The sequence below is a fragment of the Panthera onca genome, chromosome D2 (genome assembly GCF_046562875.1).
Source record: "Panthera onca isolate mPanOnc1 chromosome D2, mPanOnc1 haplotype 2, whole genome shotgun sequence".
Lineage (NCBI taxonomy): Eukaryota > Metazoa > Chordata > Mammalia > Carnivora > Felidae > Panthera > Panthera onca.
The window spans coordinates 28,354,184-28,380,067 of NC_138349.1; the positions used below are offsets into that span (position 1 = coordinate 28,354,184).

The 25,884-nt window shown below is 37.2% G+C and overlaps 1 protein-coding gene across 2 annotated transcripts in view; it reads right to left on the reverse strand.

The window, feature by feature from the left end:
• SLF2 (SMC5/6 complex localization factor 2) overlaps nucleotides 1-25,557 on the reverse strand; it is a 45,621-nt gene extending 20,064 nt beyond the window's left edge. Inside the window, exons 1-11 of one of the 2 annotated variants that reach the window (XM_060641709.3) lie at nucleotides 25,203-25,557; nucleotides 22,558-22,601; nucleotides 21,280-22,013; nucleotides 19,831-19,888; nucleotides 14,225-15,210; nucleotides 13,178-13,248; nucleotides 10,797-10,919; nucleotides 10,241-10,408; nucleotides 9,142-9,244; nucleotides 3,768-3,843; nucleotides 2,831-2,972 (exon numbers count right to left, since the gene is read on the reverse strand). In XM_060641709.3, coding sequence (XP_060497692.1) covers nucleotides 2,831-2,972; nucleotides 3,768-3,843; nucleotides 9,142-9,244; nucleotides 10,241-10,408; nucleotides 10,797-10,919; nucleotides 13,178-13,248; nucleotides 14,225-15,210; nucleotides 19,831-19,888; nucleotides 21,280-22,013; nucleotides 22,558-22,601; nucleotides 25,203-25,342 — 2,645 coding nt within the window. In that variant the 5' untranslated portion in view covers nucleotides 25,343-25,557. Of the gene's footprint in view, nucleotides 1-2,830; nucleotides 2,973-3,767; nucleotides 3,844-9,141; nucleotides 9,245-10,240; nucleotides 10,409-10,796; nucleotides 10,920-13,177; nucleotides 13,249-14,224; nucleotides 15,214-19,830; nucleotides 19,889-21,279; nucleotides 22,014-22,557; nucleotides 22,602-25,202 lie in introns of both variants that reach the window. The other variant, XM_060641708.3, reaches the window with a different exon arrangement.
• Between the last annotated feature and the right edge of the window lie 327 nt (nucleotides 25,558-25,884).

The following is a 25,884-nucleotide window of genomic DNA, read 5'->3' on the forward strand; positions in this document are numbered from 1 at the left end:
CAAACATTTCATGCCTACCAGCAAAAATGGTTAGGCTGCATGTGAGTCTTAGTGAGAAGAGCTGCAGTCGTATCTCAACAGGATTCAGTCTTGTACTTGTGTTGCCTACACAGGCATTTCATCACGTTTCGCTCATTCCTTTACCAGCTCCCTCCTGCTTTCCTGTCCTCATCAATGCCTATCACTACACAGCAACAGTGACTACAGCCACCACCTCCCTGCTGGAGTCACCAAACCTCACTGAGGTCAACTTTTCAACTGATAAGTAACCAATAAATAAACTACTTTACTAAGTATCATTTGCATGTGTTATGTCTTAATGCATTTATATCTTTATTTCACTATTTCCACTATAGTACCTGCTTGCAACAGTGAAGAAAAATTCAAATCTGTTGCATACAACATACAAAATTACCACACATGATTGAATTCATTAAATGTTAATAAAATCATTGGTATTTTAACTTTTTAAATATAGGTAGTTTGACTATCTTAGTAATATCTGGGGGAAATGGTTGGGTTTTTTAGATAGGCTGGGAAAGCATTATTTTCCCTATTTAAACTGATGGAGGGGCACCTAGGTGGCTCAGTTGGTTAAGCGTCTGACTTCGGCTCAGGTCATGATCTCACGGTTTGTGGGTTCGAGTCCTGCATCGGGCTCTGTGCTAACAGCTCAGAGCCTGAAGCCTGCTTCGGATTCTGTGTCTCCCTTTCTGTCTCCCCCTCCCCTGCTCATTCACTGTCTCTGTCTGTCTCTCAAAAATAAATAAATGTCAAAAAAAAAAATTAAAAAAAAATTAAGTGCTGGAATATAGTCTTATCTGAAAATGTGCTATCCAATATATTTTTAGATACAGATTGCATCGGAGCAATAAAGGAACATGTATGGAGTAGAAAGGGAACTGGAGAGATAAGAGTTTGGCTTTAGATATACCAAGTAACAAGAATTTACCTTTCTCTTAGAAGTTAAGATGAGTATATTATCATGCTTAAGAACCATTTTTATTCCTGTGATCAGTTTATTCCTTTGTCCATTTTTCTATGTCTATTTTCTGTTTTTCTTAATTTGAAACTAAACCTTTGTCTGTAACCAGAGTTGTTTCATTCATACATATACGAACATGGAAAATTCATCTGAATATGTATCTCTTTCCCACTCCTTTTTGAAGTTTTTCTTTTGACTTTGTGTATAGTGAACACTGTCATGGTAATCTGTTTTTAATGTGGTCAAATAAGTTAATTTTCCTTTTTATGCCTTTTGAGTGTTAGTTCATACATAAAACCGTCTTTTCTAGGGTTATAAAAATCTTGTTTCTTCTATTACTTTTATGGTTTCATTGCATACATTTAAATCTTTGCTCTATTAGTTTGAGGTATGGATGCAAAAATTTTTTCTAGATGGCTACTCATTTTTCCAAATACTGGATAATACCAGATACTCAATAAGCCTACTCTTTCCTCATTTGTGGAAATATCACCTTTAGCATTTACATAGTATCTATATGTACTTGGTTCTATTTTGGACTTATTTCATTCCACTGACAGCTTTGAACCTTGTACTTGTCCCATACTTATATCTGCTAAGGCCGATCCTGCCTCCTAACTCTTCTTTCTCAAAGATTTTCAGCATATTATTTTTTTCCATATGACTTTAGAATCACTTGTATAGTCTCAACTCTCCCCCTCCCTACAAAATATCTGACTGGCATTTCTTATTTGAATTTCATTAAGTTAATGGCTCAACTTTAGGTGCTCTCACATACTTATATTACAATGCTTTGAGTTTTCCTATCTGAAAGCATGGTATGCTCTTTCATTTATTTAGGTCTTTTATTTTGTCTCTTAGTAATGTTTTTACACACACACACACTCTCTTCTATTTAAGTTTATTCCTAGGTACTTCATATATTTTTCTTATTATTGTAAATGAAGTCTGGTTTATCTCTTTTTAAAAGATTTTATTAAAACATTTTTAAATGTAATCTCTACCCTCAATGTGGGGCTCGAACTCACGACCCTGAGATCAAAATCACATGCTCTACTGACTAAGCCAGCCAGTTTATCTTTTAAACTAGGTACAGTTCATCTATCTGAAGGTTACTAATTTCTCTTTATTAACTTTGTACCCTGGCATCCATAACAATTTCTCTCTTTTTTAAAGTAGGCTCCATGCCTAATGTGGGGCTTGAACTCACAACCCTGAGATCAAGAGTCACATGCTCCACTGACTGGGTCAGCCAGGAGCCCCATACCAATTTCTCTCTTTTTTTTTTTTAATTTGTTATAGCTTTTTAGCTGAGTGTTAGGCTTCTTTGCATACATTAACATACTTCTGCAAATAATGAAACCTTCAACTCATTTGCAGTTTTTGTATCTCTTTTTTCTCTTACCTAGTTGCTTTACTCAGTACCTCCAACAGAATAATGTCAAATAACAATGGGCAGTGTTATTTAAAAAAAAAAAAAAATTAAAGATTTTAAATGTTTCTATTTCTTCCTTGTTAAACACGATGATGCCCCCCGCCTTTTTTTTTTTAAGTAGGCTCCAAGCCTAGCATGCAGCCCAATGCAGGGCTTGAAATGACAACCCTGAGATCAAGACCTGACGTGAGATCAAGACTCAGATGCTTAATCGATTGAGCCACCCAAGGTACCCCCATGATGATGACTTTTAGATTAAAAATGTGTCTAACTTAAGATCCATTTCAACTTTGAGAGATTTAAAAAAATCAAGGATGGGTACTGAACCTATCAAATGAATATTAACTGTTAGTGTATTACAAATTGTTTAAAAGAATGTTTTTGAAGTTAATTATGAAAAGAAAACTTACACTAGATTGTCTTCATTAAACTCTGGCTGAAGATTCTCCAGAGGAAACAAAGACCTAAAATCAATTCCCATATTGAAAAACACAGCTGCTATATCAGATAATGATGGGATCCAGGGCCAAACTGGTGAATCACTGAAGGTATCTAGTTAATAGAAAAAAATATTTTATCCCAAATTCCAGGTTCACAGATGCACAGTCAGCATGTGAAACATGGATTATTACCATTTTACAGAAATGACATCTGGTAATGATATGTAAGCAATATAGTTATTTAGAATGATCATATAGGAATTATAGGTGTTTAAGTAAATGTGAAGGAAATGACATTTATGAAAGTATCTGAGAGTGATGATGAATAAATGGGTGTAACTCAGGAGGAAGTAACACATTTTGAAAAATCTGAAAATAACAATGGTAAAATATCAACTACTGCTAATACAGAAAGATTTTATCATCTTCAGTGCCCATATAGTCCAAATCCTCAAAACAAATGAAACACATAAATCATAACACTTATTTCATTATAAGGGATCTCAAAGGTGAGAAAGCAATTGTCACATTTCTGTAGTGGATATTTTCAGTCTCCTCAGTGCATAATCAGCACAATACTTGTTTGCCAATAAGCCAGTTAAAGTAAATGGCTAAATAAATAAACACACTTGCTATTTCCACTTACCCAGGACAGTAACCCATGAGTTGGTAGGTAAGTATTAGGTAAGGGTTGTCACCTCAAGATCTTATACCCTTTTTCTCAGTGCAACTAGAAAAATGCAGATACTCATTTTTGATTGGAGTTTCATTTCATTATTAAAGATTTTAGATCAAAAAAAATTTTTTATTCTGTATTTCTGAATAATCTACATGTTTAGCGATATGAAAGACTGCGTACATAGCAACCAATAATTCACAATGCTAATCAGTAAATTTACATACTCACCATTTCTAATTGTTATTTCCATCAATGTGCTTAAAATCTGTACAGACACAATACAGTCTGTATGAACCGACATCATCTGCCAAAGTAGATAAAAGTATTAAGAAAGAAGAAAACGAGCATTTACTATTTGCCATGCATATATAAAAGTGTTTTATGTGCATTTCCTTTAATGTGGTATTTTATGTGCATTTCATTTGAATACTTTACAATAGTTTTATGAAGTGGTCATACATCATTACATATAAGCAGACAGGCTCAGAGAAATTAAAATACTTTACCCAAAGTAATACATGAGGAGCTGGAATTTAAATCCAGGTCTGATTCTAAAATCAGGGCCCCTTCAATTCAAACATGCTGATTGTTTAATCATCAAGGAAAAGGCTGATTGATAGTTGATCTAATCAGATCATAAACTAGCCAAAGTATTTGAAAAGATACATGTAAATTAATATACCAATATACTTTTTAAAAGATGTTCAATATCATTAGTAATCAAAGAAATGCAAAGAGAAATGACAAGCTATCGTTAGCTTGTCAAGAGAAGCTTGACTGAGATTGTTAAAGATCAAGAATATTGATAATACCCAGTATTCACAGGGTACTAGGAAAGAGGTAGTATACTTAGTGTAAGTATAATTTGGTAAAATTTAAAAAGGAATTTGGTAATATTTAAGCAAGGTTATTGTTTTTATACTTTGATCCAGTTAGCCTTTTTACATACAGAATTTATATGCAGAGGCATAAAATTTAACTTTACAAGACCATTTTTTGGGAACAAAATCTCAAGTTTCAAAAAATTTTTTTTTTTTAATTTTTTTTTTTAACGTTTATTTATTTTTGAGACAGAGAGAGATAGAGCATGAATGGGGGAGGGGCAGGGAGAGAGGGAGACATAGAATCGGAAGCAGGCTCCAGGCTCTGAGCCATCAGCCCAGAGCCCGACGCGGGGCTCGAACTCACGGACTGCGAGATCGTGACCCGGGCTGAAGTCGGACGCTCAACCGACTGAGCCACCCAGGCGCCCCTCAAGTTTCAAAAATTTTTAAAGAATCATGTGACATATTGAAAGTGATTTTATCTTTTTAATGTTTATTTATTTTAAGAGAGAGAGAGCGAGAGCGAGCGTGAGAACATGCAAGAAGGGGAGGAGCAGAGGGGGAGAGGGAGAGAGAATCCCAAGCAGGCTCCACGCTGTCAGGGCAGAGCCTGATCGGAGACTTGAGCTCCCGAACCAGAGATGATGACCTGAGCCAAAATCAAGAGTTGGATGCTTAACCAACTGAACCACCCACGTACCCCTGAAAGTAATTTTAAAGTGGTTTTGTAGGGGAAAACATTCCTCTTTCCCTTTTGTTTTGTAGCCATAGATTATGATTACAGTAAATTTAAATCTAACACATAAGGGAGAATAACTCAAACACTGGTTTCAATCAGGCATACCTGTGTTACTGTATGTTAGTATTTGTGTCATTTGTGTGTTTCTGCCATTTTCAAAATCTACCTGAGTCAAAAAGTCGGTTATCATGTTTGTGTTATGTTTTGCCACTAGTGGGCAGCACCCCTCAAAGGCATGTTTGGAAACAGGACAAGTTTTAGATAACAATCTTTTTCGGGGGGATAATGAATTCTAAGGTGGGCAACACAATACTAGGAGATAATTCAATAAATGTGCAAAGAGGTGTATATAACAATCTAATGTCTATCAGTTGAGACTGGGTTAAATAAATCAGCATAACACTACAACAGAATACTATAAAGCCCTTGAAAAGGATGACAACATACCTATACTGATGTGAAAATAATTTGTTATCTGCAATAAAAAAATCGTAAGGCGGAACACATTCTGTTGATACTATCATACAGCAATCTATGTACACACAGAGAACAATCTAGAAAACACTAAAATGTAGCAGTCCCTGGAAACTGGGGAGGCTAATGCCTTTTAAATAATAACAAGCCTTTAAAAAAAAAATCTTAATTTTACTTGAACTTTTCAAAATTAAGCGTGAATCCCTTTGAAAACGCTTTTAAAAAGTAGTCAAGTGTCTTTCTAGTTTTACACACTTAGGATAAAATCAGGAAAATGCGAACATTTTAATTATCCTTTAACAATTAAATTGACAAACTGTTAGTACCATAGATTTCATTCTTTTTTATGGCTGAATAATATTCCGTTGTGTGTGTATGTGTGTGCTGCATGTACATCTTCACCCACTCATCTATTGATGGACGCTTGGGCTGCTTCCGTAATTCGGCTATTATAAATAATGCTGCAATAAACGTAAGAATGTACATATCCTTTTGAGTTAGTGTTTTCATATTCTTTGGGCAAAAAGATTAAAAAAAAAATGCTAGAACCGTAGCATTAAAATAAATTCTGACACACTTTCTAAAAAAGAAAAAATAGTTTTAAGTTGGTATGCTCCATCCATCATGAAAAATGGACTTGGAATTGAAAAAGAGAGATGAGACAGTGTTTTACACAGAAAAAGTAATTAATGAATGATTGTTACAGTTTTCAAATAATAAATACGAAGAGTATAAAAACTGCTTACATGAAGATATGCTTTAACGTTATCATCAGGGTTTTTAGAGGCTATAATGAGGAGGGCACCGGGGTGGCTCTGTCAGTTGAACATCGGACTCTTGATTTCAGCTCAGGTTGTGATCTCATGGGTCATGAGTTCGAGCCCCACATTGGGATCTGCGCTGGTAGTGCGGAGCCTGCTTGTGATCCTCTCTCTCTGCCCCTCTCCCATTCATGCTCTCTCTCCCCCCCCCCCCTCATATAAACATTTAAAAAAAGGATATGAGGACCCACATCAACAAGATAAAAATAAACACAGATAAATGCAAAATTTTACTTGTAAGTTTAAGAAAAGATATGTTACCTAATTAGAAAATAACAAAGCTCTGGCATGACTGCAAATGAAATTTTTAACTATAGTACAAAATAGTATAAAATAAAATATAAAAAAATATAAAAACATATATTATATTTATACATATTTACGTATATATAAAATATACGTAAAGTATAAATATAGCATAAAACAAAAATATGTCGGTGGGTAGATGGGAAAGAGTCTCACTGGAGACTGCTGTTAAGAAAGACCTTATCTGGGAGCAAAGTGTCTGACTTCAGCTCAGGTCATGATCTCACGGTTCGTGAGATCGAGCCCCACATTGGGCTCTGTACTGACAGCTCAGAGCCTGGAGCCTGCTTCAGATTCTGGGTCTTCTCTCTCTCTCTGCCCCTCCCCCACCCGCACTCTATCTCTATTTCAAAAATAAACATTTAAAAAAAAAAAAAGACCTTATCTGGAGCATATGTGCATTTATGGGGACACATTTTAGGAGCTAAAGGTCATTCAGAAAGATGATCAGTAAAGAGACTAGAAATTTGGTGACTGGAGAGAGTTTAGTGTTGGGGAGAGATGAGGGTCATGATAGCTATTTTAAAATGAACGAAGGACTGTTAGATGAAACGTATTCTGGAGAGCTCTTGAAAAGATAATTAGTACCACTATATAAAAACCACGGGGAGGCAAATTTTGATTTAATTAGGACTGTTTAAAAAATTTTTTTTTTACCGGGGTCCAAGTAGGAAGCTCCTCACCGCTGGAAGTAACACTCCTGCCTCATGATCTGCACCACTTATCCTCTCTGCCTAGAATGCCCTTTTCCCACACAGTGGCGTGACTCATTTCAGCACCTTCTTCTCAGATCTTTATTCAGATGTCACCTTATCAGTAAGGCACTCATTATCAACTATCTTACACATACATTTAAAAAAGCAAACTTTCCCATCTTGACACTTCTCTGTATCTACTCTGGCCTACTACTTCTTCATAGCACTTACCACGTGACATAATAGATCTCTAAATATGCACACCACATACACATTTACTGTCTGTCTCCTCTATAGTACTAGAATGTGGCTCTCAGGGGATCAGAAATGTACATTTTCTCATTGCTGTTCTCTCCAGCACCTGGGACTCAAAAATGCCAGCTATATGAAAAAAATGAAAAAAAAGGCTACACTGGAATATCTAGGTTCTCATCATTCTTTGAGATGTTATCTTAAATCCCAGAATAAACTCCTTATGTTTCTCTCACTTCTCACTTCACACACAATAATCATATTTTTTTGTTACAAAGTTACCATGCAGATAACATAAAATTTTAGATAATTACTTTTTATAAAATTAAAAAAAAATTTTTAAGTTTATTTATTTATTCTGAGAGAGACAGAGACAGTGTGAGTGGGGGAGGGGCAAAGAGAGAAGGAGAGAGAGAATGCCAAGCAGGCTCCGCGCTATCAGTGCAGAGCCCTATGCAGGGCTCGAACCCATGAAACTGTGAGATTATGACCTGAGCTGAAACCAAGAGTCAAACGCTTACTGACTGAGCCACCCAGGCACCCCAAAATTTAGATAATTATTATTATTTTTAATGTTTACTTACTTTTGACAGAGAGAGAGAGAGAGACAGAGCATGAGTAGGGGAGGGGCAGAGAGAGAGGGAGACACAGAATCTGAAGCAGACTCCAGGCTCCAAGCTGTCAGCACAGAGCCTGATGCAGGGCTCGAACTCCGGACTGTGAGATCATGACCTGAGCCAAAGTCAGATACTCAACCAACTGAGCCACCCAGGCGCCCCAAATTTATATAATTACTTAAGTAGACTTAAGAATTAAACATGAATGGGGAAGAGAAACATTTGGTTGGAGATATTTATATACAAATGGGGAAATGTTAGAAAACAAGTAAAATCCTAAAAATATCTATGCACCAATCTCCATAAAAATGGGACAGAAAAAGATTTTTAAAAACCCCACAAAGCTCCCACCCCCAAAACAGATAATGTAAGAATTAGAACTCTTCTAAAACTAAGTGTAATAGGGGTGGCCGGGTGGCTCAGTCGGTTAAGCGTCTGACTTTTTAGCTCACGTCACAATCTCCTGGTTCGTGGGTTTGAGCCCCATGTCAGGCTCTGTGCTCATAGCTCAGAGCCTGAAGCCTGCTTCGAATTCTATGTCTCCCTCTCTCCCTGCCCCTCCCCCACTTGCGCTTTCTCTGTCTCAAAAATAAACATTAAAAAAGAAAAAAAAAGCCTAACTATAATAATGATTTACCAGCGTGATGAAATGTCTTAGGCACAACTAACATTACGGACTATTCTGCACACTACTGGCATTAGCATTTCCTTTATAATCTACCTACACTGACTCTTTTTGCCTCATTTTAACCCACTGAAATCATGGGTTTGATATGCTAATTTTTTCTCTAGTAATGTGCAAATGTGGTATTTTGCTTGCTTTTGACTAGGAAATGCAACAGGAGACAACTATACTCCCCAAACGTTCTCTTACCCGAAACAGCCACTTTAACACAGGTATGGGACACTGGACATAGTGATAAGCAGAGGTAAGGAAGCCTTGTGTTGTCAAAAAAATTTGATCTGTTTTTCCTGATCTGAAAAAACAAAATGAAATTAATGACTGTTACTTTCACGGTAAGAAACTTCTACCACCATCACATCTGACATTATAGGGAAACGAGCAAGCACACCATCCTCAGTCCTTGGAGGTGGACTCTACCCCAATATGGATGGGTTACTCATAAAGGAAATTCAAGTGCTAGCCTAAAGCTGATCCAGTCTGTTGGCCTACCTCCAGATTTATGTGGTGGACAAATCTACACTAGCTGGCAGTGTTGAGAAAGTATCAAGCTTAGCGCATCATCTGCTTTTGCCAGCTTGGGTTTGTACTTCCAAAACCTCACCACCGGAATTAATGTGATCTCTCTGGATCTGAGATTTCATGCACTGAGAGAAATTAGACCAGTTTGGGCATTGTGGTACAGACTGGTAGCTGCCCATCCCAATACCTATTCTTGCCTTTCCTCCTGGCAACTGAACACTGATTTTGATCTAGGTACACTTGCTGCCTGAAACAAAAATAATTTCCCAGTCTTCCTTATTAATTAGGTGTGGCCATGTTGACTAAGTTCTACCTAACTAGCCATAAGTAGAAATGTGTGGGATTTCTGGGAATTTGAATGTAAAGACTGGAATACCAGTAGCACTTGAGGCAACCAGGTGCTAAGGGTGGTGGAAAAGAAAGATTATATGGTGGAACACCAGTCCTGGACTTCCTACCTCTGAACTTCTTTCACATAAGAAAGGAATATACTTCTTGTTTAAAGCCCCTGCTATTTTGACAGCTGCTGTTATTATATGCTAATCTTAATCCCAACTAATCTTTATTAGTTAGGCATGTAATATGCCAAGAGACCATCTTACACTGATTCCATAATTAATAAAACACAAAAAACAATAGTAATGAGGATTAGGAAACTGGATAGGTTATCACAGAAATTAATCTTTTAGGAGATTATGCCAGTTAGAACTCCTTTAAGGAAAATTTTTATATGGGAAAAAGTAAAATGTTTTTCTATTTTTCTACTTACTTAAGAATAAGCTTTTCTACAGCGCTCTGTCCTATAAAGCCAGAGTCTCTTAAATCCAAGGTATACTGATTGAAAATTTTTCCGGAATTGAGGAAATTAAATATTTCTTCACCTGGGTGATGATCAGGGATAGCATCAATTGTAACTGAAAATTTCTTTAGAAATTCCCTGGAATAAAAAAAAATTATTGAATACCAGACAGTTACACTGTATATGGTTTTGTATTTAAAGGCTGGGTACAAAGAAAACTTTTCTTGGGAACAATGTTAATTCCAGATAAGAAGACTAGCATGAGAACATGTGTTTTGTTCCTCCCACTTTTCGCTAGTAGTTAGTCCAAAACCAGTAAATGGGTCTGTGTAAAAAGAAACCATAACCAGGAGAAAAGATAAAAATGCAACTTGGCCTTAACATCTACCCTTCAAACTCATCATGGATGGATTAGAAAACCACCACAGATTACTAAGTAAATAACCCATCAAAGGTCCATTTATTTCACACAAAATTAAAAACATGTAAGCTTTAAATAGAGTATACATTATGAAAAATGCTATACCTGTGCTCTTCTAAGAGGCCATCCTCATCATCTGTACTGTCTTGATCTCCAATTCTGATGGGGGATTTAATACCTCGGCCCTGCCTTATGTCTTCCTGTAGTTGCTTCTGCAGTTCATCTAGCCTGAGAATTGAAAGAATGTTACAGTCAATGGTTTACCCTAAAAATAACTTTAGTTTATGCCTAAAAGCAGCACCAAAAGATAAAACACAACCTGACCATGTTAATCAGGCTTTCTAGCAGCATCACTGTCATCTTCACTAGCATCACAATAGCTAACACTGAGCACTTACTACGTGACAGGCATGTACTAAGGACTTTATGTATTAATTCTTTGCACCCTCACAACAACCCCATGTAGTAGTTTATTATTACCCATTTTATACATGAGGAAACAGACTTTAGGAAAGCTAATTTGCTCAAGCTCACAATGCAAGGAGCTGGGATTCAAAGCCAGAGAATCTAGCTCTGCAGTCCTGGCTTATACTGCTTGCCAGGAATAAGCTATTTTAATCAAGGTCCTTACTCCCAGCTCCCTTCCCACAGTAGATGAGTATAAGACAAGAGTAAATGAGCAATAAATATAATGCTCTATCAATACAGGAAAGAATCAATCATCACATCAAACTAGCATCTTTGCCTCTGGTCTGTACAACGTTCAATTTAAATAAACCACTTCAGATCTGACATCACAAATCACATGAATTCATGAAATGTTTAAAAGAATTTTATAATAGAGATAATTTCTCTAACTAAATGTAGAAAAGGGAACACTTCTGACCTACTAATTGTAATTCCTATGGTTAGCTAACTTGTTTATCAAGTTTGGGACACATCTATACCCACTTCAAGTCAGCTGAGCTTTTAGTGAAATTCTCTGGGGTAGTTTTGAGGATATTCCTTAAATAAGGAATATATTTTTCCCCTCATTAGCAAAATCAGTTTGCAACTAGTGACGCAAATTTTATTAGGGCCATTATGATCCTCAACTTTTTGGTTTCTGTGTGTGTATGTGTGTGTGTGAGAGAGGGAGAGAGGTACAGTGACAGAGAGAGAGAAAGAGAGAGACACATAATTCTACACTTCTTCCTTAAGAGCAACTTGATGTGGAAATACCATGTCTGGCCATGCTGGTTTCAAAATTTGGACTAGGTGAACATAGGAATATTTTAAAAAGTTCTACCCATGCAAACAAAAAACCCCCAAACCACTCAATTAAAAAATGAGCAACGGATCGGAATAAACATTTCTCCAAAGAAGCTATACAAATGGCTGATAAGGACGTGAAAAGATTCTCAACATCATTAGTTATTAGGAAAGTGAAAATCAAAACTATAATGAGGAACCACTTCATCCTCATTCGGATGGCTATTACCAAAAAACCAAAAAATATCAAGTCTCGGTGAGGATGTAGAAAAACTGGAACCCTTGGGCACTGCTGGTGGGAATGTGAAATGGTGCAGCCACTGGGGAAAACAGTATGGCAATTCATCAAAAAATTATGTATAGAATCACTGTATGATCCAGCAATTCTACTTTTGGGTATATACACAAAAGAATTGAGTAGGGACTTGAAGAGATATTTCTACATCATGTTCACAGCAGCAACACGTCCAACAGCCAAAAAATTGAAGCAATTCAAGTGTCCATCAAAGGATGAATGGATAAATAAAATGTGGTATATACATACAACAGAATATTATTCAACCTTAAAAAGGAAGGAAATTGATACATGCTACAACACAGATAAACCCTGAAGACTCTATGCGAAGCAAAATAAGCCAGTATAAATGGACAAATACTGTATGATCTCATTTATACGAGGTACCCAGAGTAGTTAGTTTCATACAGACAGAGAGCAGAATGGTAGCTGCCAAGGGCTGGGAGAAGAGGAAGATGGGGAGTTATTATTTAATGGGTATGGAATTTCCATTAGGGAAGATGAAAAAAAAAGTTCCGGAGGTGGATGGTGGTGATGGTCGTACAACAATGTGAATGTACTTAATGCCACTGAACTGCTCATTTAAAAATGATTAGAATGGTAACTGAAGTTATCTATACTTTATCACAATAAAAAAAAATGCACAACAAATTCCTCCCCATACTTTTGATCAAGAATTTCAGCTACTAGTTAGATTCTAGTTGTGGTAAGCGGAAAGGAATTTGTATTATTACTGAATGCAGTAAACCACAAAAACCTGAGCTTTTCACCCAGCCTGTGAACAAGAATACTTTATTTCTAACACAATTGACTGCAAAACTGCGGTAATAGTACTAGCGCAAAATGCGAATTTCTCATGATTTTTTAAGGTAAACTGAAAGCCAGCCACGCAAATAAGGAGAACGTTAAATTTAGCAAGGTAGTCACGATGCTAACTAACCTTTGAGTGTCTTCCATCTCTTTCACTAGACGTTCTAAAGTATTTGTATATGTTCCACTATGAACATGTTCCTAAAACAGAAGAAAATTTAAGGATACTTCATAACATATCTTAGAAGAACTGGGATGTTTTAAGTTATTCAGAGTACTAAAGAATATTTTCTCTTTTAATAACCTAGGCCAGGAGGATACCTTTCTTAGAGAATTTTCACCATCATGCTTTAAATCTATTATTTTGTACTGCAGGCAATTTGATTTTACCACTTATTAGGAAAGGCACTACTTACAAAACCCTATCAGCCTTAGGAACTGACTGTAAACACCCAAGGGCTCCATGGCTACCCTGTCTTTATTTTTAAATTTTATTTTAGTGGAATCAAACTACCAATTTTTAGGTGTTACCATGGAACATTAACACCTTCCCCACCAAATTTTACAGACATACTAGAATTTAATGCAGCTTATCCCCAAGATAGAATGAAGCACTTTATAAATAAAATTGCACACCACAATTAACAACATTTCTACACTCTACCTTCATTTACAGCAGTGGTCTCCAAAGCAGGGGGTGTGCAAGGTGATCCATTGGGGTGCAGGAAGAAAATAATAGAACTTCTATTTATATGGAACTTCTATAGAAACTCCAGTAGAACTTAGTCTATAGTAACTTCTACATAACTTCTAAAGGAAAATACTTTTCTCTTCTTCCTTTTAAATTCTGTTTTTGTATATATTTTAGCAAGTACACAGTAGTATAGTGGTACATGTATATAATCTATACGTATACATATATATTGGAGTACATGCTTAAAAATTTTTTTTTACTAATAGAAGTGTGTATGATCTAAAAAGTTTGGAGACCACTGATTTACAGTAATAAAACTAAAGATATGGGAAACCCATTACAACCAAACAAGAACTATACCAGTTTCAGTCCAATTATGAATCACAACAAATACTAAATTTTAAAATAAGTTCTAACCATTTATCCCTCTACTAATCAATCTTTCCCTCTTCAAGTAAAGATAAATGTCACAGAACTACTTACTGTATAGTCTGATGACTGAGATCTAAGCCCCTTGGAAAGAGCAGGAGGCTTTCCTGTAGTTGTGGGAGTCTGATTGAAGTTCAAAGCCATTATTTCTTCCAGTGATTTTAGTGTTTCCTCTTCCTCATCACTGTCTAGGTTGTAACCTAAACTTTCTTCATCACTATCAAAATCACCCCTTAGTTTTCTTTTCAGTGCACTGCTACCTGCATTGGAATTTCCTGAACTCTCTTTATCTGAAGGGGCTTTATCTGAAGGTGCTGTAGGGCTTGGGATACATGGCACAACTTCCAAAGCGGCTGGGGGAGACTTTGTAGGAGTGCCATATTCTGAATGCAAAGATCCCCCAGAAATTTTCCCTGAAGATACATTAGAATCAGCTTTATCAGTCTTTGCTTTGTGTTCCTTGTGTTTGGAGGACTCTGTAGAATGCCCAGAACATTCTTTAGATGAGGAACGCTCTTTTTCTTTTTTAGGAACTGGAAGAGTGCAATTTTTAGCATTTAATGGTACCCGAGAGGAACCAGCACTTGGAACATGGGAAAGTAAAGGTAGAAGTTTTGTCTCCTTTGATGCCACAGAGCTAGCAGGTTTATTTTTCTGAAGGCTGCTAGCTTTTTTATCGGCAGACTTTTCCTGAGGTAAAGATAAGTGGGGTTTCTGCATCTTAGTCTCTTTGGTACTTGCCACACGGATTTGGTCACTATTCCTGGAAGAATGGTGGCCAGAATTTGAAGGTGTCAAGCCTCCAGAGGAGCGATCAACTTCTTCACTGGGTTCCTTGGATATATCTTCCAAGCGCAATACATCCCCAGGTGTCTTCAGTGCAATATGTTTTATAAATTTCTCTCTCTGATGTGATCCGTCAGGACGCTTCTCAAGGAAGGACTCTTTTACTTTTGGCATTATAGATTCTCTTGTGCTTTTCAGATCTGAGTCCACAGAGTTCCTTTTTCTTTTGTCAGGGAATTTATTCTGCTTAGACCCTGCTAAAATTTAATTTTTGCCAGATTAGTGAAAAGTATATTTTCCTATCTTAGTAAAGTTTATTCAGTGAGTGTTTAGAACACTCCAACAAAAAGCTTAAATTCTAAAAGTTTAGGCTGAGATCATTTAACATATGTAGGATAAGGAAAAAGAGTTCATACTACCATTTATTTCATTAATAATAAATACTGGTGTCTTAAGAAATTTAAAGCTAATGACAATGCTCATTTTCATTCCAAAGCTATTAAAAGTTTATCACCCAAACAAAATTTAAGGTGCTGCTCCCCAAACACAAAAATTGCTTATCTGTATCATGGAAAGGATTGGAAAGGCACTTTCCCTCAAAGTTCAGATATTCTTTCTTAGACCAAGGACTCTCTGCTTCCAGAAATGAAATACTTCTACATCTAAATTTATAGTACCTTAAAACATGTATACAATCACTAGTTGAAAGCAAATTTTAATTTCTCAATTAAAATAAATCCACCCAAGTTTCTCTCGCCAGTGTTTCATTTTTCCTGTGCATCCTTCTAGTCTTCAGCTGAGTTATGAGTTGTGGATGAATTCTGGAAAATGACTCCCAGAATCTCTGACTTTAACTCGAAACAGGATCTTTACAGGGGTAATCAAGTTAAAATGAGGTCATTTGGGTGGGTCCTAATGCAGTCATAACTGGTGTCCTTAGATAAAGGGGAAATTTGCAATCTTTTTTTTTTTACATTTCATGCCATGAATTCATAGGGAATGGATTGCAGCACCTCAAGCTCCTTTCCATCGGTTCTCACAAAGACGTGCTTCTCTGGGCGGAGCAGGGAGGTGTTTTAGTTGAACCCAAGTACCTTTCTCTTTGGGTTCCTTCAAAAGGCGAAATTTGGACATGGAGACACACTTGAAGAGGGAAGATGATGTGAAAACACACAGGGAAAAGATGCCATGTGATAGGAGTGCTGCATCTACAAGTCAAGGAATGCCAAGAATTGTAGGCAAACACCAGAAGCTAGAAAAGGCAAGGAAGGATTCTCTCCTAGACTGGTTAGAGCACGGCCCTGCTAATAATCTTAATTTTGGATTTCTAGCTTCTAGGACCATGAGAAAATTTCTGTTGTTTTAAGCCACCTAGATTTAGGAGCTCCACCCAGAAGACCTTTAGTAAAGCATATCTATTTGAGTTAACCAAGTTTAAAAAATTTCTCATTGTATTTAAAAGTGTGATGTATAGGTTCATAGGATTGAGCCCTGTGTCGGGCCCTGCACTGACAGTGCGGAGCCTGCTCGGGATTCTAACCTTTGCTGTTGCCCCCACCCCCAAATAAATAAATAAATAAATAAATAAATAAATAAATAAAGTATCATTAATTAAAACCCATTATTCATTAAATATTACTATTTACATAATCAGTATTCCCCAAATCAAGTTTCTCTCTGCATATGGGTAGATGTCCTCAAATCAACAGTTTAAGAAAATAAAATAATTCAAGAGTTAAAAGCAATTATTTGGGTAATTTAATACATAATCTGAAAAATTCAATTTATAAACATGAAAAATCAATTAATAAACAAATGCTGCTATCTCCATTTTTCTCCAGATATTTCCTATTACCTGAAAAAACCATCCTATGCCCACTCAGTTTACTGGGTTAACTGTCATATAAAAAAGAACAGGAGTCCCTTAGAGTACAGGATTAGAAATCACATAACCAAGAAAAAGAAGATCTGGGGTGGATTTACACTGATAATATTTCAACTTTGAGGTTACAAAAAAGATACCTACAGAACCGCCAGTATGAATTCAGTTCCATTCTCCTAGAGAAATCAATTTATATACAGCTAGAAATGAGGAGAAATTCCTGCTTTGCTCAAGAATTGAAGACCTGACCAGGAGGAGAGAGAAACTGTTTTTGGGCAAAGTTTAGGAAAAAGCAGCTTATTAAGAGCTTCTGACACCTAGAATTAGAGGATGTTGAACTGGTACCGTAGGTAGGCTCCCCTTCTGCAAGTTCTCTAGGGCAGTGGGTTACCTGCATGATTCTTTTTGCACTGCTTGTACAAATTGTAGACCGTTTAAGCACATTTCAAATATCTGTTAATATATATATAAAATAGACAGGGATTGAGTTTGTAAATACAAAAAAGGTAAAAACCCAAATGTTCATTAATAGAAGATAGGTCATTAATAAATTATAGAATAAGCAAGGGATGTTAGAATAAGTTGGACCTCAGAATGCAGCACAAGGACAGGACTCTGCAAGACCCCAGGGCTAAACGCCTTTAGCAACATTTCTGACATCTTTTAACTTGTGTGTGATTAATAAAGGTGTAATTATATATATCACCCTCACAACTGAGAAGTATAATAGCAGTAGCATTCTTCACGTTATCTAGAGTGAAAAAGCCCTCTATGTCCTTTATATTCTGTTGATGGTCAAATGCAGTATAAATGTGTATTTATTAAGAATGCAATACCATAAGGGGCACCAGGGTGGCTCAGTTGGTGAAGCATCCAACTTTGGCTCAGGTCATGATCTCATGGTTCATGAGTTTGAGCCCTGCACTGGATTCCACGCTGACAGTGCGGAGCCGGCTTGGGATTCTCTCTCTCTCCCTCCCTCTTTCAAAAATAAAGAAATAAACTTAAAAAAATAACATAAATTTTTAAAAAGTATAAAACCATAATTAATGATTATGAAACATGCAAAGATATTAGAAATAAAAATATAAGTGAAGGCAACCATCTTAAATCTGCCTGTGACAATATGCAGAAAACATCTTTTTCAAGCACTGTTCAAAAACTTCAGTATGTGGGTTTGTATAAATGAAACCACTGCAGGCAACACTGATGAAATTTGCAACCCATGAACTGAAGAGAATTTTTATCTTAGTCATCATCAGAGAGAAAAAAAGCTGAAGAGCTTGGTGGCAACACCACCACCAGCAGCCCCTTATGTTGGCAGAGCAAACCTAAAAATATTTTGTTCTTCTGCTCACCTCAGTGCAAAGTGATCATTTATTACAAATGTGTAATACCGTTGAGTACAGGAATAATCTCATTGCTAAGAAATTATTGTTCTTGTACTTCATAATGTCAAAATTCAATGAAATTTGAAACTAAAACCAACAATAATGTAAAAATGAAATAAAAAATAGGGGCGTCTGGGTGGCTCAGTCGGTTGAGCGTCCGACTTCGGCTCAGGTCATGATCTCTCAGTTCGTGAGTTCGAGCCCCGCGTTGGGCTCTGCGCTGACAGCTCAGAGCCTGGAGCCTGCTTCAGATTCTGTGTCCCCCCTCTCTCTCCGCCCCACACCTGCTTGTGCTCTCTCTCTCTGTCTTTCAAAAATGAATAAACATAAAAAAATTTTTAAAAAATTAAATAAAAACTTTAAAAACCACATAAAACTTCAAATTTATTCCTGTATTCTAGAAGCTCCTTCTATGATGGTAAACTATGGTTTCGGATTTTAACACCTGAGATCACCTGGTCAAAATGCAATGTACCTCTAGAATATATAAAAAACAGAATTTTACATGAGGGGCACCTGGGTGGCTCCATCAGTTAAGCATCTGACTCTTGATTTCAGCTCAGATCATGATCTCATGGTTGTGAGATCGGGCCCTGTATTGGGCTCTTCGCTGACAGCCTGGAGCCTGCTTGGGATTCTCTCTCTCCCTCTCTCTGCCGCTCCCCTGCTTGTGCTCTCTCTCAAAATAAATAAGCTTAAAAAAAACAAACTAAGAGTTTTACATGAAACCTGAAGAACAAGGAGTCACAACTGTCTCTCTGTACCTGTTTTTTCATTTCTAAAAGTATCTTAAAAAGATGTGAAGATCAAACAAATTAAAAGCACATAGAAGAGGGCATGGCACACAGTAAGTGCTCAATAAACCTTGGCTATTATGTCCACTGTATCTTACTGAGTGTAGAAATCTGTAAAATCCATTTTTCAAAGTTTGTAATCATGGCAGAAAAAAATCTGATACACTAGACTATTAATGGTTGTTATTTCTAAGGGCCTTTCATTTTCTGTTATAAATTTCTGCAAGTGTTTGAATTTTATACTGTTCTATTTTCTAGTTTAAAAAAAGATAAAGATACTTTAGGAATTACTGAATTAACACTAGCTGTTTGTTAGTTATGTTATTTGCTCAGCCAACAGATACTAGAAGTACAAACCAGTTATCATATAGGTGTCCTTGAAATTTGATATTAAAAAGGTATCTTAGTATTTGAAATATTAGGATAACACTGTTTTGGATCATGATAGCAGTTTCAACTTTATACAAAGCATCTATAATACCAAGACCTCAGACAGTCCATAATTCCAATAATGTAAGATTATGCTGCTTAATGTAGGCAAGATTCAGCAGAACACTGAATACCAAAATGAGAAACATGTTGCTAGGAACTCTTAAAAAAGGCAAAAAAGTCAAGACAAACCATGGGCTACACAAACTAAATTCAAGGACTATTCCTTTCCAATGTAATTTTACCAAACTCTTAACTAACCTGAGACATTCAATTCACCTCTAGGAAGCCAACGGTGCATTTAAACAAATTTGTTTTTAAAAAGTGCCACTGACGTACAATTTTATTTAAAAATTAATAAATTAATTTTGATTCTACCTGAAGCAGGTTCCCATGAATCAGAAGAGGCTCTTTTCCTTGAGAAATGTCCATTTTCCTTTTAGCAAAATGAGAAAAAATTAATTAGGAACTGGGGCCAGTAAAGAATATGAACTTTTCTTCCTAACATCTAAACACAGATTTCTAGACCAAATAAAGCAAGCACTTCATTTGGAGGTAAACTCAAACTTTTATAGTAAAATATTTTAAACTCTTAAAGTTTTACAAAAACGAAGGGCCTTTATATCATAAAAAGGTAAAAATGCCATAAAAAATAAAGCCAGTTTTCAAAATACAAATTTAGGGATTTATATTAATTCAAGATTAATATTAGAGCACTATACCATTATTTTGATAGAGAAACAGTAAGCCTAATATTTGCCAATTAAACAGATACAACTTACTCTTCAATACTTCAAGTGCTGATGCACCACCAAACACTGAAATCTCAGGATGGAGCAAATGTTACAAACCTCCACTGATTGTTAGCAAATCTCCCTGGTAAAGACCCCAAACTCCTTGCAAACAAACCCTGGAGTTTACAAATACATTTTCAAGCAATATATAAGGCAACAATCTCCATTCACTCTTAAAGTGTCATAGTTTGGTTTACTTTTGGTCTATCTGGTTTTAAAATCTCATAGCATCTTACCAACACTGCCTTTTCTTGGTATCTGATCTTCCTTTATTCCATCTGTACATAGAGAGGCTCTATGAAACAGAGGTATTTATCTTTCTAAGGGAGAGGGTCACCTTTTATGCTAATCTAAAGTTGGTCTATTTTCAAGGGAATACGATGAAGTTAAGATATATCTGGATAGCTTTCTAAGTGTTATCATCTAAGTTGTCTAAGACAACTTAGGACTTCTAAGGAATCTATATTCCTTAGGACTTCTATATAATCTAAATCAGTGATTCTCAAAACTTTAAAGTACATCAGAAGCACCCAGAAGTCTTGGTAACTGCAGACTGCTGGACTCTTAGCTCCAATTTCTGATTGAGTCTAGGGTTAAGCCTGAGAATTTGCATTTCTAAATTCCCAGGTGATGCTGATATTAGTCCGGGGACCACATTTTGAGAACCTCTGTTCTAAACCATTTCCTACTATTTTAGATTTTCTATTCCTCAAATATTTCCTTTCAGCACAGCCTCACTTAAAAATGACTATACTTGCCTAAAAAAAGAATGCTTACTTCCTTGATTAAGAAAGATTTTTTGTTCCCAGTCTGAAAAAATTAAAGGCAAGAAATACCGCTTTACTGAGTCCTACGGACAGTTGGGAGGAAACCTAATGTAATTAGCTTTTAAACAAGCTGTGTATCAGTATTTCCTGAACAAAAGCTACCAATGTAATGTTAAAAAATATTAAATATATGAAATGCTTTTAGATTTAGTGTTCTAAATATAATAAAGCAGCAACCAAGCTAATTCAGTAATTACTACACATACCAGGTTTGAAAGATTACTCTTTCCAGGTGTGACATCATTCTGTTTACTTTGTTCCTGCCTTGGTTTACATTTTCTTTCTATACTAGAGGATTTTAAGGAAAGATTGCTTGCTTTTGAGAAGGAATTTTCTGAGTTGATTCTCTGCTCCATTTGCTCCCTCCTCAACTTCTTTAGTTCTCTTTCTCTGCAGTAAGAAGCTAATGACAACTGGAACTTAGCCCCCAAAGGACTTTCTCCTGGGTGGTGCCTGGACAGGCTGCTCCTGCTGCTAAGACTTTTAGAGCTGTTCTTGAAGATGTCAGCTTCTGTCACTGTGGCCTGCTTTTTGGAATCTGCACTGGTCTTGTCTCGATCTCTATCATTCTTCTCCCTGCTATTTTCATGAATGAACAGTGACTTCCTTCTCTCTGGAGATCGATGTTTTTTCTTCAGTGTCTTCATCTCCTTTGACAAGCAATATGGAGGAACATAGACTTTTGTAACTGCCTTTGGATATTTGGTGGCTATTGACACACAAGGTCGACGTGACTCATGTATACCACGATCTTTATGGTGCTCTTTAACACCTTTCATGAAAGCCTCTAAAATAGTGCTCTTTTCTGATGGCATCCTTTTGGGTTTGGATTTTTTTGGTGAGGATAGTTTCCTTTCAAACTGTTCTGTCCCAGTGATGGAGAATCCACTTCCTCCATATTTGATGTCTGATTTTTGTGGAGAATCCAACATATGTCTGTCTAAACGGCCAATTAAAACACAAATTGCATGTTATTAAAAGTAACACAATCTATTACATTTTGTATATTTATTTAAGTTAATATTTAAAATACTAAACTATAACAAAAACTTTCAAATCAATATTTAGATGATGATACACATTTTATGGGGGGGTGGGGATTAAGACATGGCTTATTATTTAATAACCTTACTTTCAAAAAAAAAAAAAAAAAAAAAAAAAAAAAAATAACCTTACTTTCATAAAGCTCCCTTTTGCTACATCTTGTAAGCTCACTGTGGCTCCGTTTATAAAATGTTATTAGAGGACCAAAATAGTATGCATTATGAACATTATTGACTGGAATATTTTAAATGTAAGCATAACAGCAAAAAGTTTCTTCACGATGCTTAGAACTGGCTTATCTTTGTAAAAAACACTGCATCTTCATATTTTCAATTTGAACATTAGGTTTAATCAAATAAGAGCTGTTAGAGAAATTTAAAAATTCAATCTATCTCCCTCCTCAAAAGATCCTGCAAAAAATGCATTAATAGCATACATACCTTGTTTTGAAGCTGGTTTGAAGAAATCTATAATTGACTGCTTCCTGAAAATAAAAGCATAACTAATATGGTATCACATAAGTAAATATTAAAACCTCAATAATTCAGATTAAGGGGAGAATACTAGTTGGTTTACAGGATATAGATTTGATTTCACTACCTGGTTTAATCAAGTTCTGACAATGGCAGGAATACTTTGCTAAGCTGATTATAATAAACTGAAAATATAGTTTGCATTTCCTGTAGGAGTAAATTTATAAAAGCACAACTGAGGTTTATATAATCTATAGTACCAAAATAAGATTGGAGTATGGATCCAGTATGGAATTGGTAGTGTCCTTCCTAGGACTGACAAGCTTACTGCTACGTGGTAGAATAAATGATTTTGAGGGGATCTGATCCTATTGCTTGGTATCTCCGGTGTCTGGTACAAAATAATGCTCAATAGATGTTTTCCAAACGAATAATGGAGATTATAAAAACAGACTAAAACCTAAACAGACTCAAAATAAGAGTAAATGGTAGAATGGCAATATTGGTGATTTGGCCCATCTGGGGAGGCAGCTGAATTGAAGGGCATGCTGGCCCAAAGACAAAAAGGATTAAGTACCAAGCTTATACTATCCTCTTTATGTACTACAGTAAGATGTTAATCTAAGTAACAGCAAAAATTAGAATGAGTCTTCAGGACTAAACAGTGTTTCAAATCTTATTTTTTATCTAGGAATTCTTAAGGTATTTACAAAAATAACACACTGCCTGGAGAAAACACGAAACAGAGAAAAGGAAGAAAGTTAACAATTACAAAAACCGAATTGTTTTAAGGTTTTCTGCACTTTACAGTAAAAGAGAGTGAATCGTATTACCGGAATTTGTACTCCGATTTATATTTCTAGAGTTATTTGTCAGCGGCACAAAAAGGAACGTCACATGTAGAGCAAAAAGTTAACTTCCTGCCAAAATCCTGCTAAAATGTATTCGTTTTACTGAAAGAGAAGCAGTATATGACCAGTTTCCCTAAACATTAATCCACTATGAGGTGGGAATACTCAGAGAAAACTTGAACAATCCAAGTCCCTTGGACACTTTACAGGTCACATTAAAGGAGCCACATCCATCTATAATGGTTTACTGAGAATCCACATGTTTGTGAGATAGATGTTGGTAGAAAGGCTAACTGGTTATGAAATGAATAGGAGTGACAGACTAAGGAAGAATTTATGCATCTGTTTGCATATAATAAATTATACCAGCCAAATTAACTCCAATGGAGAATACAGTTAGAAATGCTAGAGGTTCTGCAAAGGAGGAAAGGAGAGGATGTTCTCAGTTACTGGGGGAGGAAAGAGACAGGAAAGGATTAAGCGGCAGCTAATTCAAGACTATACTAAATATGCCTTTACGTTAATTACTAAATAACGTTCTATCTCTTCCCAAAATATGAGATCCCAGGCTCCTTTTTGATTAATACACTAAAGAGAAAAATGGTTTTGGGTAAAACGTACAAGAAATCTGTAAAGTAATCATGAATGTAACTTTCAAGTAGGAACAGTTGCCTAATTTCATATGCACAGAAATACCCATTAGTTATTTATAACTAGCTTTAAAAAATTATAACAGCTCACAAGCCCTTATCTGAAACTTTTGGGGTCAAATGTATTTTTGAATTTTTAATTTACTGGATTTTAGAAAGGGGGTAACTTAGATGCATTATGTAAAGTCCCCACCGGGTGTGACACTGCACCCCCAAAGCGAACGCATCAATATGTCTCCGGCATATAAATACACTTAATGAGATAATGACCATATACAGCTTTCCATTAGTTCTAGTCAGGTTTGGCGGCCAAGTAAGATGTGGTGCCAAACTTACTGACAACTTTTGATTTTCATAGCACTCCGGCTTTCATAATTGAGATAAGGGATTGTAGACCTGTAGCACAATATTAGAAGATAAAATTACTGTTAAACTTAAGTTACAAGCTTTTTAAAACTTAAAATAAAAAAGACAGTACCAAGTGCGTAGAGAATTTAAACATATTTTATTGTCAGAGGATGTCATTTGATAACATTCCCCATCTCATTACATAGCTCCCACAAAATCTTCACAAGGTACCTAGCCTCTTGGAGAAGCGTAGTTACTGAAGGAAAAAACATCACATTCCCGATCGGCACGTTCCTTTTAAGTATGAATGATCGTGTATACTGGGCTATAAAGTAATTCGTGGAAGGGTTTCCCTCGTCCATCGTACATAATTTCACCCACGATTTAGAAAAGATTTATACTGTTAAGCTACTACGATCAGAACTGACAACGTACAGAATAACCCACCTAAATATGCACTAAGCAGTTAGGGCCCCGGGTCCACCATCGTAAAGGACAAAAATCACGTTCTACCTAAGGCGGGCTCTCCGTAGCCATCCTGGCTATGGTCACTGAACGGAGACCGGCATCCCAACTACAGAAAAGGAAACTCGAAGTCCCAGAAGGCCCCGCGCGGAGGCGGGGCAGGGGTTTGCCAGGCCGCAAAACGCCGAGGCCCGAAGCTCGCGGAGGATGGCGGGAACTGAAAGAGCGGGCGTCCGCAGTCCTCCCTCATACCCTTGCCCCCGCGACCCGGCCCCTTCTCCAGCCCTCTGCACGGTACCTGTCCCCAGGACTCTTTGTTCTCTTTCCCGCTGCAGCAGGGGCGGTACTACCGGGTCTCAGATGGCAGCGCGGGGGCGACGACCCCGGGGCTGGGGATGAGGGGAAACCTGGCCTAGCGGGCATGCAGCGCCTTGTCATGTCGGCGCCGCTGGCGACGGCGGCATGAGCTGTGGCTGGAGAAGTTGGGTGCGTGGTTGCCGTCTTGCTGCTGGGACTCGGGGAGGCTGTCGGAGCAGAGTTGGGCGGCACCCCCTTCTCTCTTCATGGCGGTTCTCTCTCTTCGGAAGTGACTCCTGTGTGAGGGGGAAGGAACCTCAGGACCGACAGGGGGCGGGCCTTACTGGAAGGGTCGCATTCTGACTGGCTGGCACGGCCGTCACTCCGGTAGTGGCGCAATGGAAAGCCGCAGCCTCTCAGGAGAAGGCGGGGTTTCGAGGAGGGGGAGGGGTAAGAAAACTGCCCCCCCCCCCCCGTCACGTGCGCGGTTGGTGGGGAGGGCACCGTCGCATCCGGGCCGCGTCGGCCTTGGCAGGCACGCGGGGGCGGGTTGGCGCGGGCCGCTGCAGGCGCTGCGGCAGGCAGCTGGTCGAGGGCGAGGGACGAGGTTTGCAGAAGCAAACCTGAGCCCGGCAGCTGCCCTCAGTGAGGATGGTCAACAGTTGGCCTTCCTGTGTCTTTCA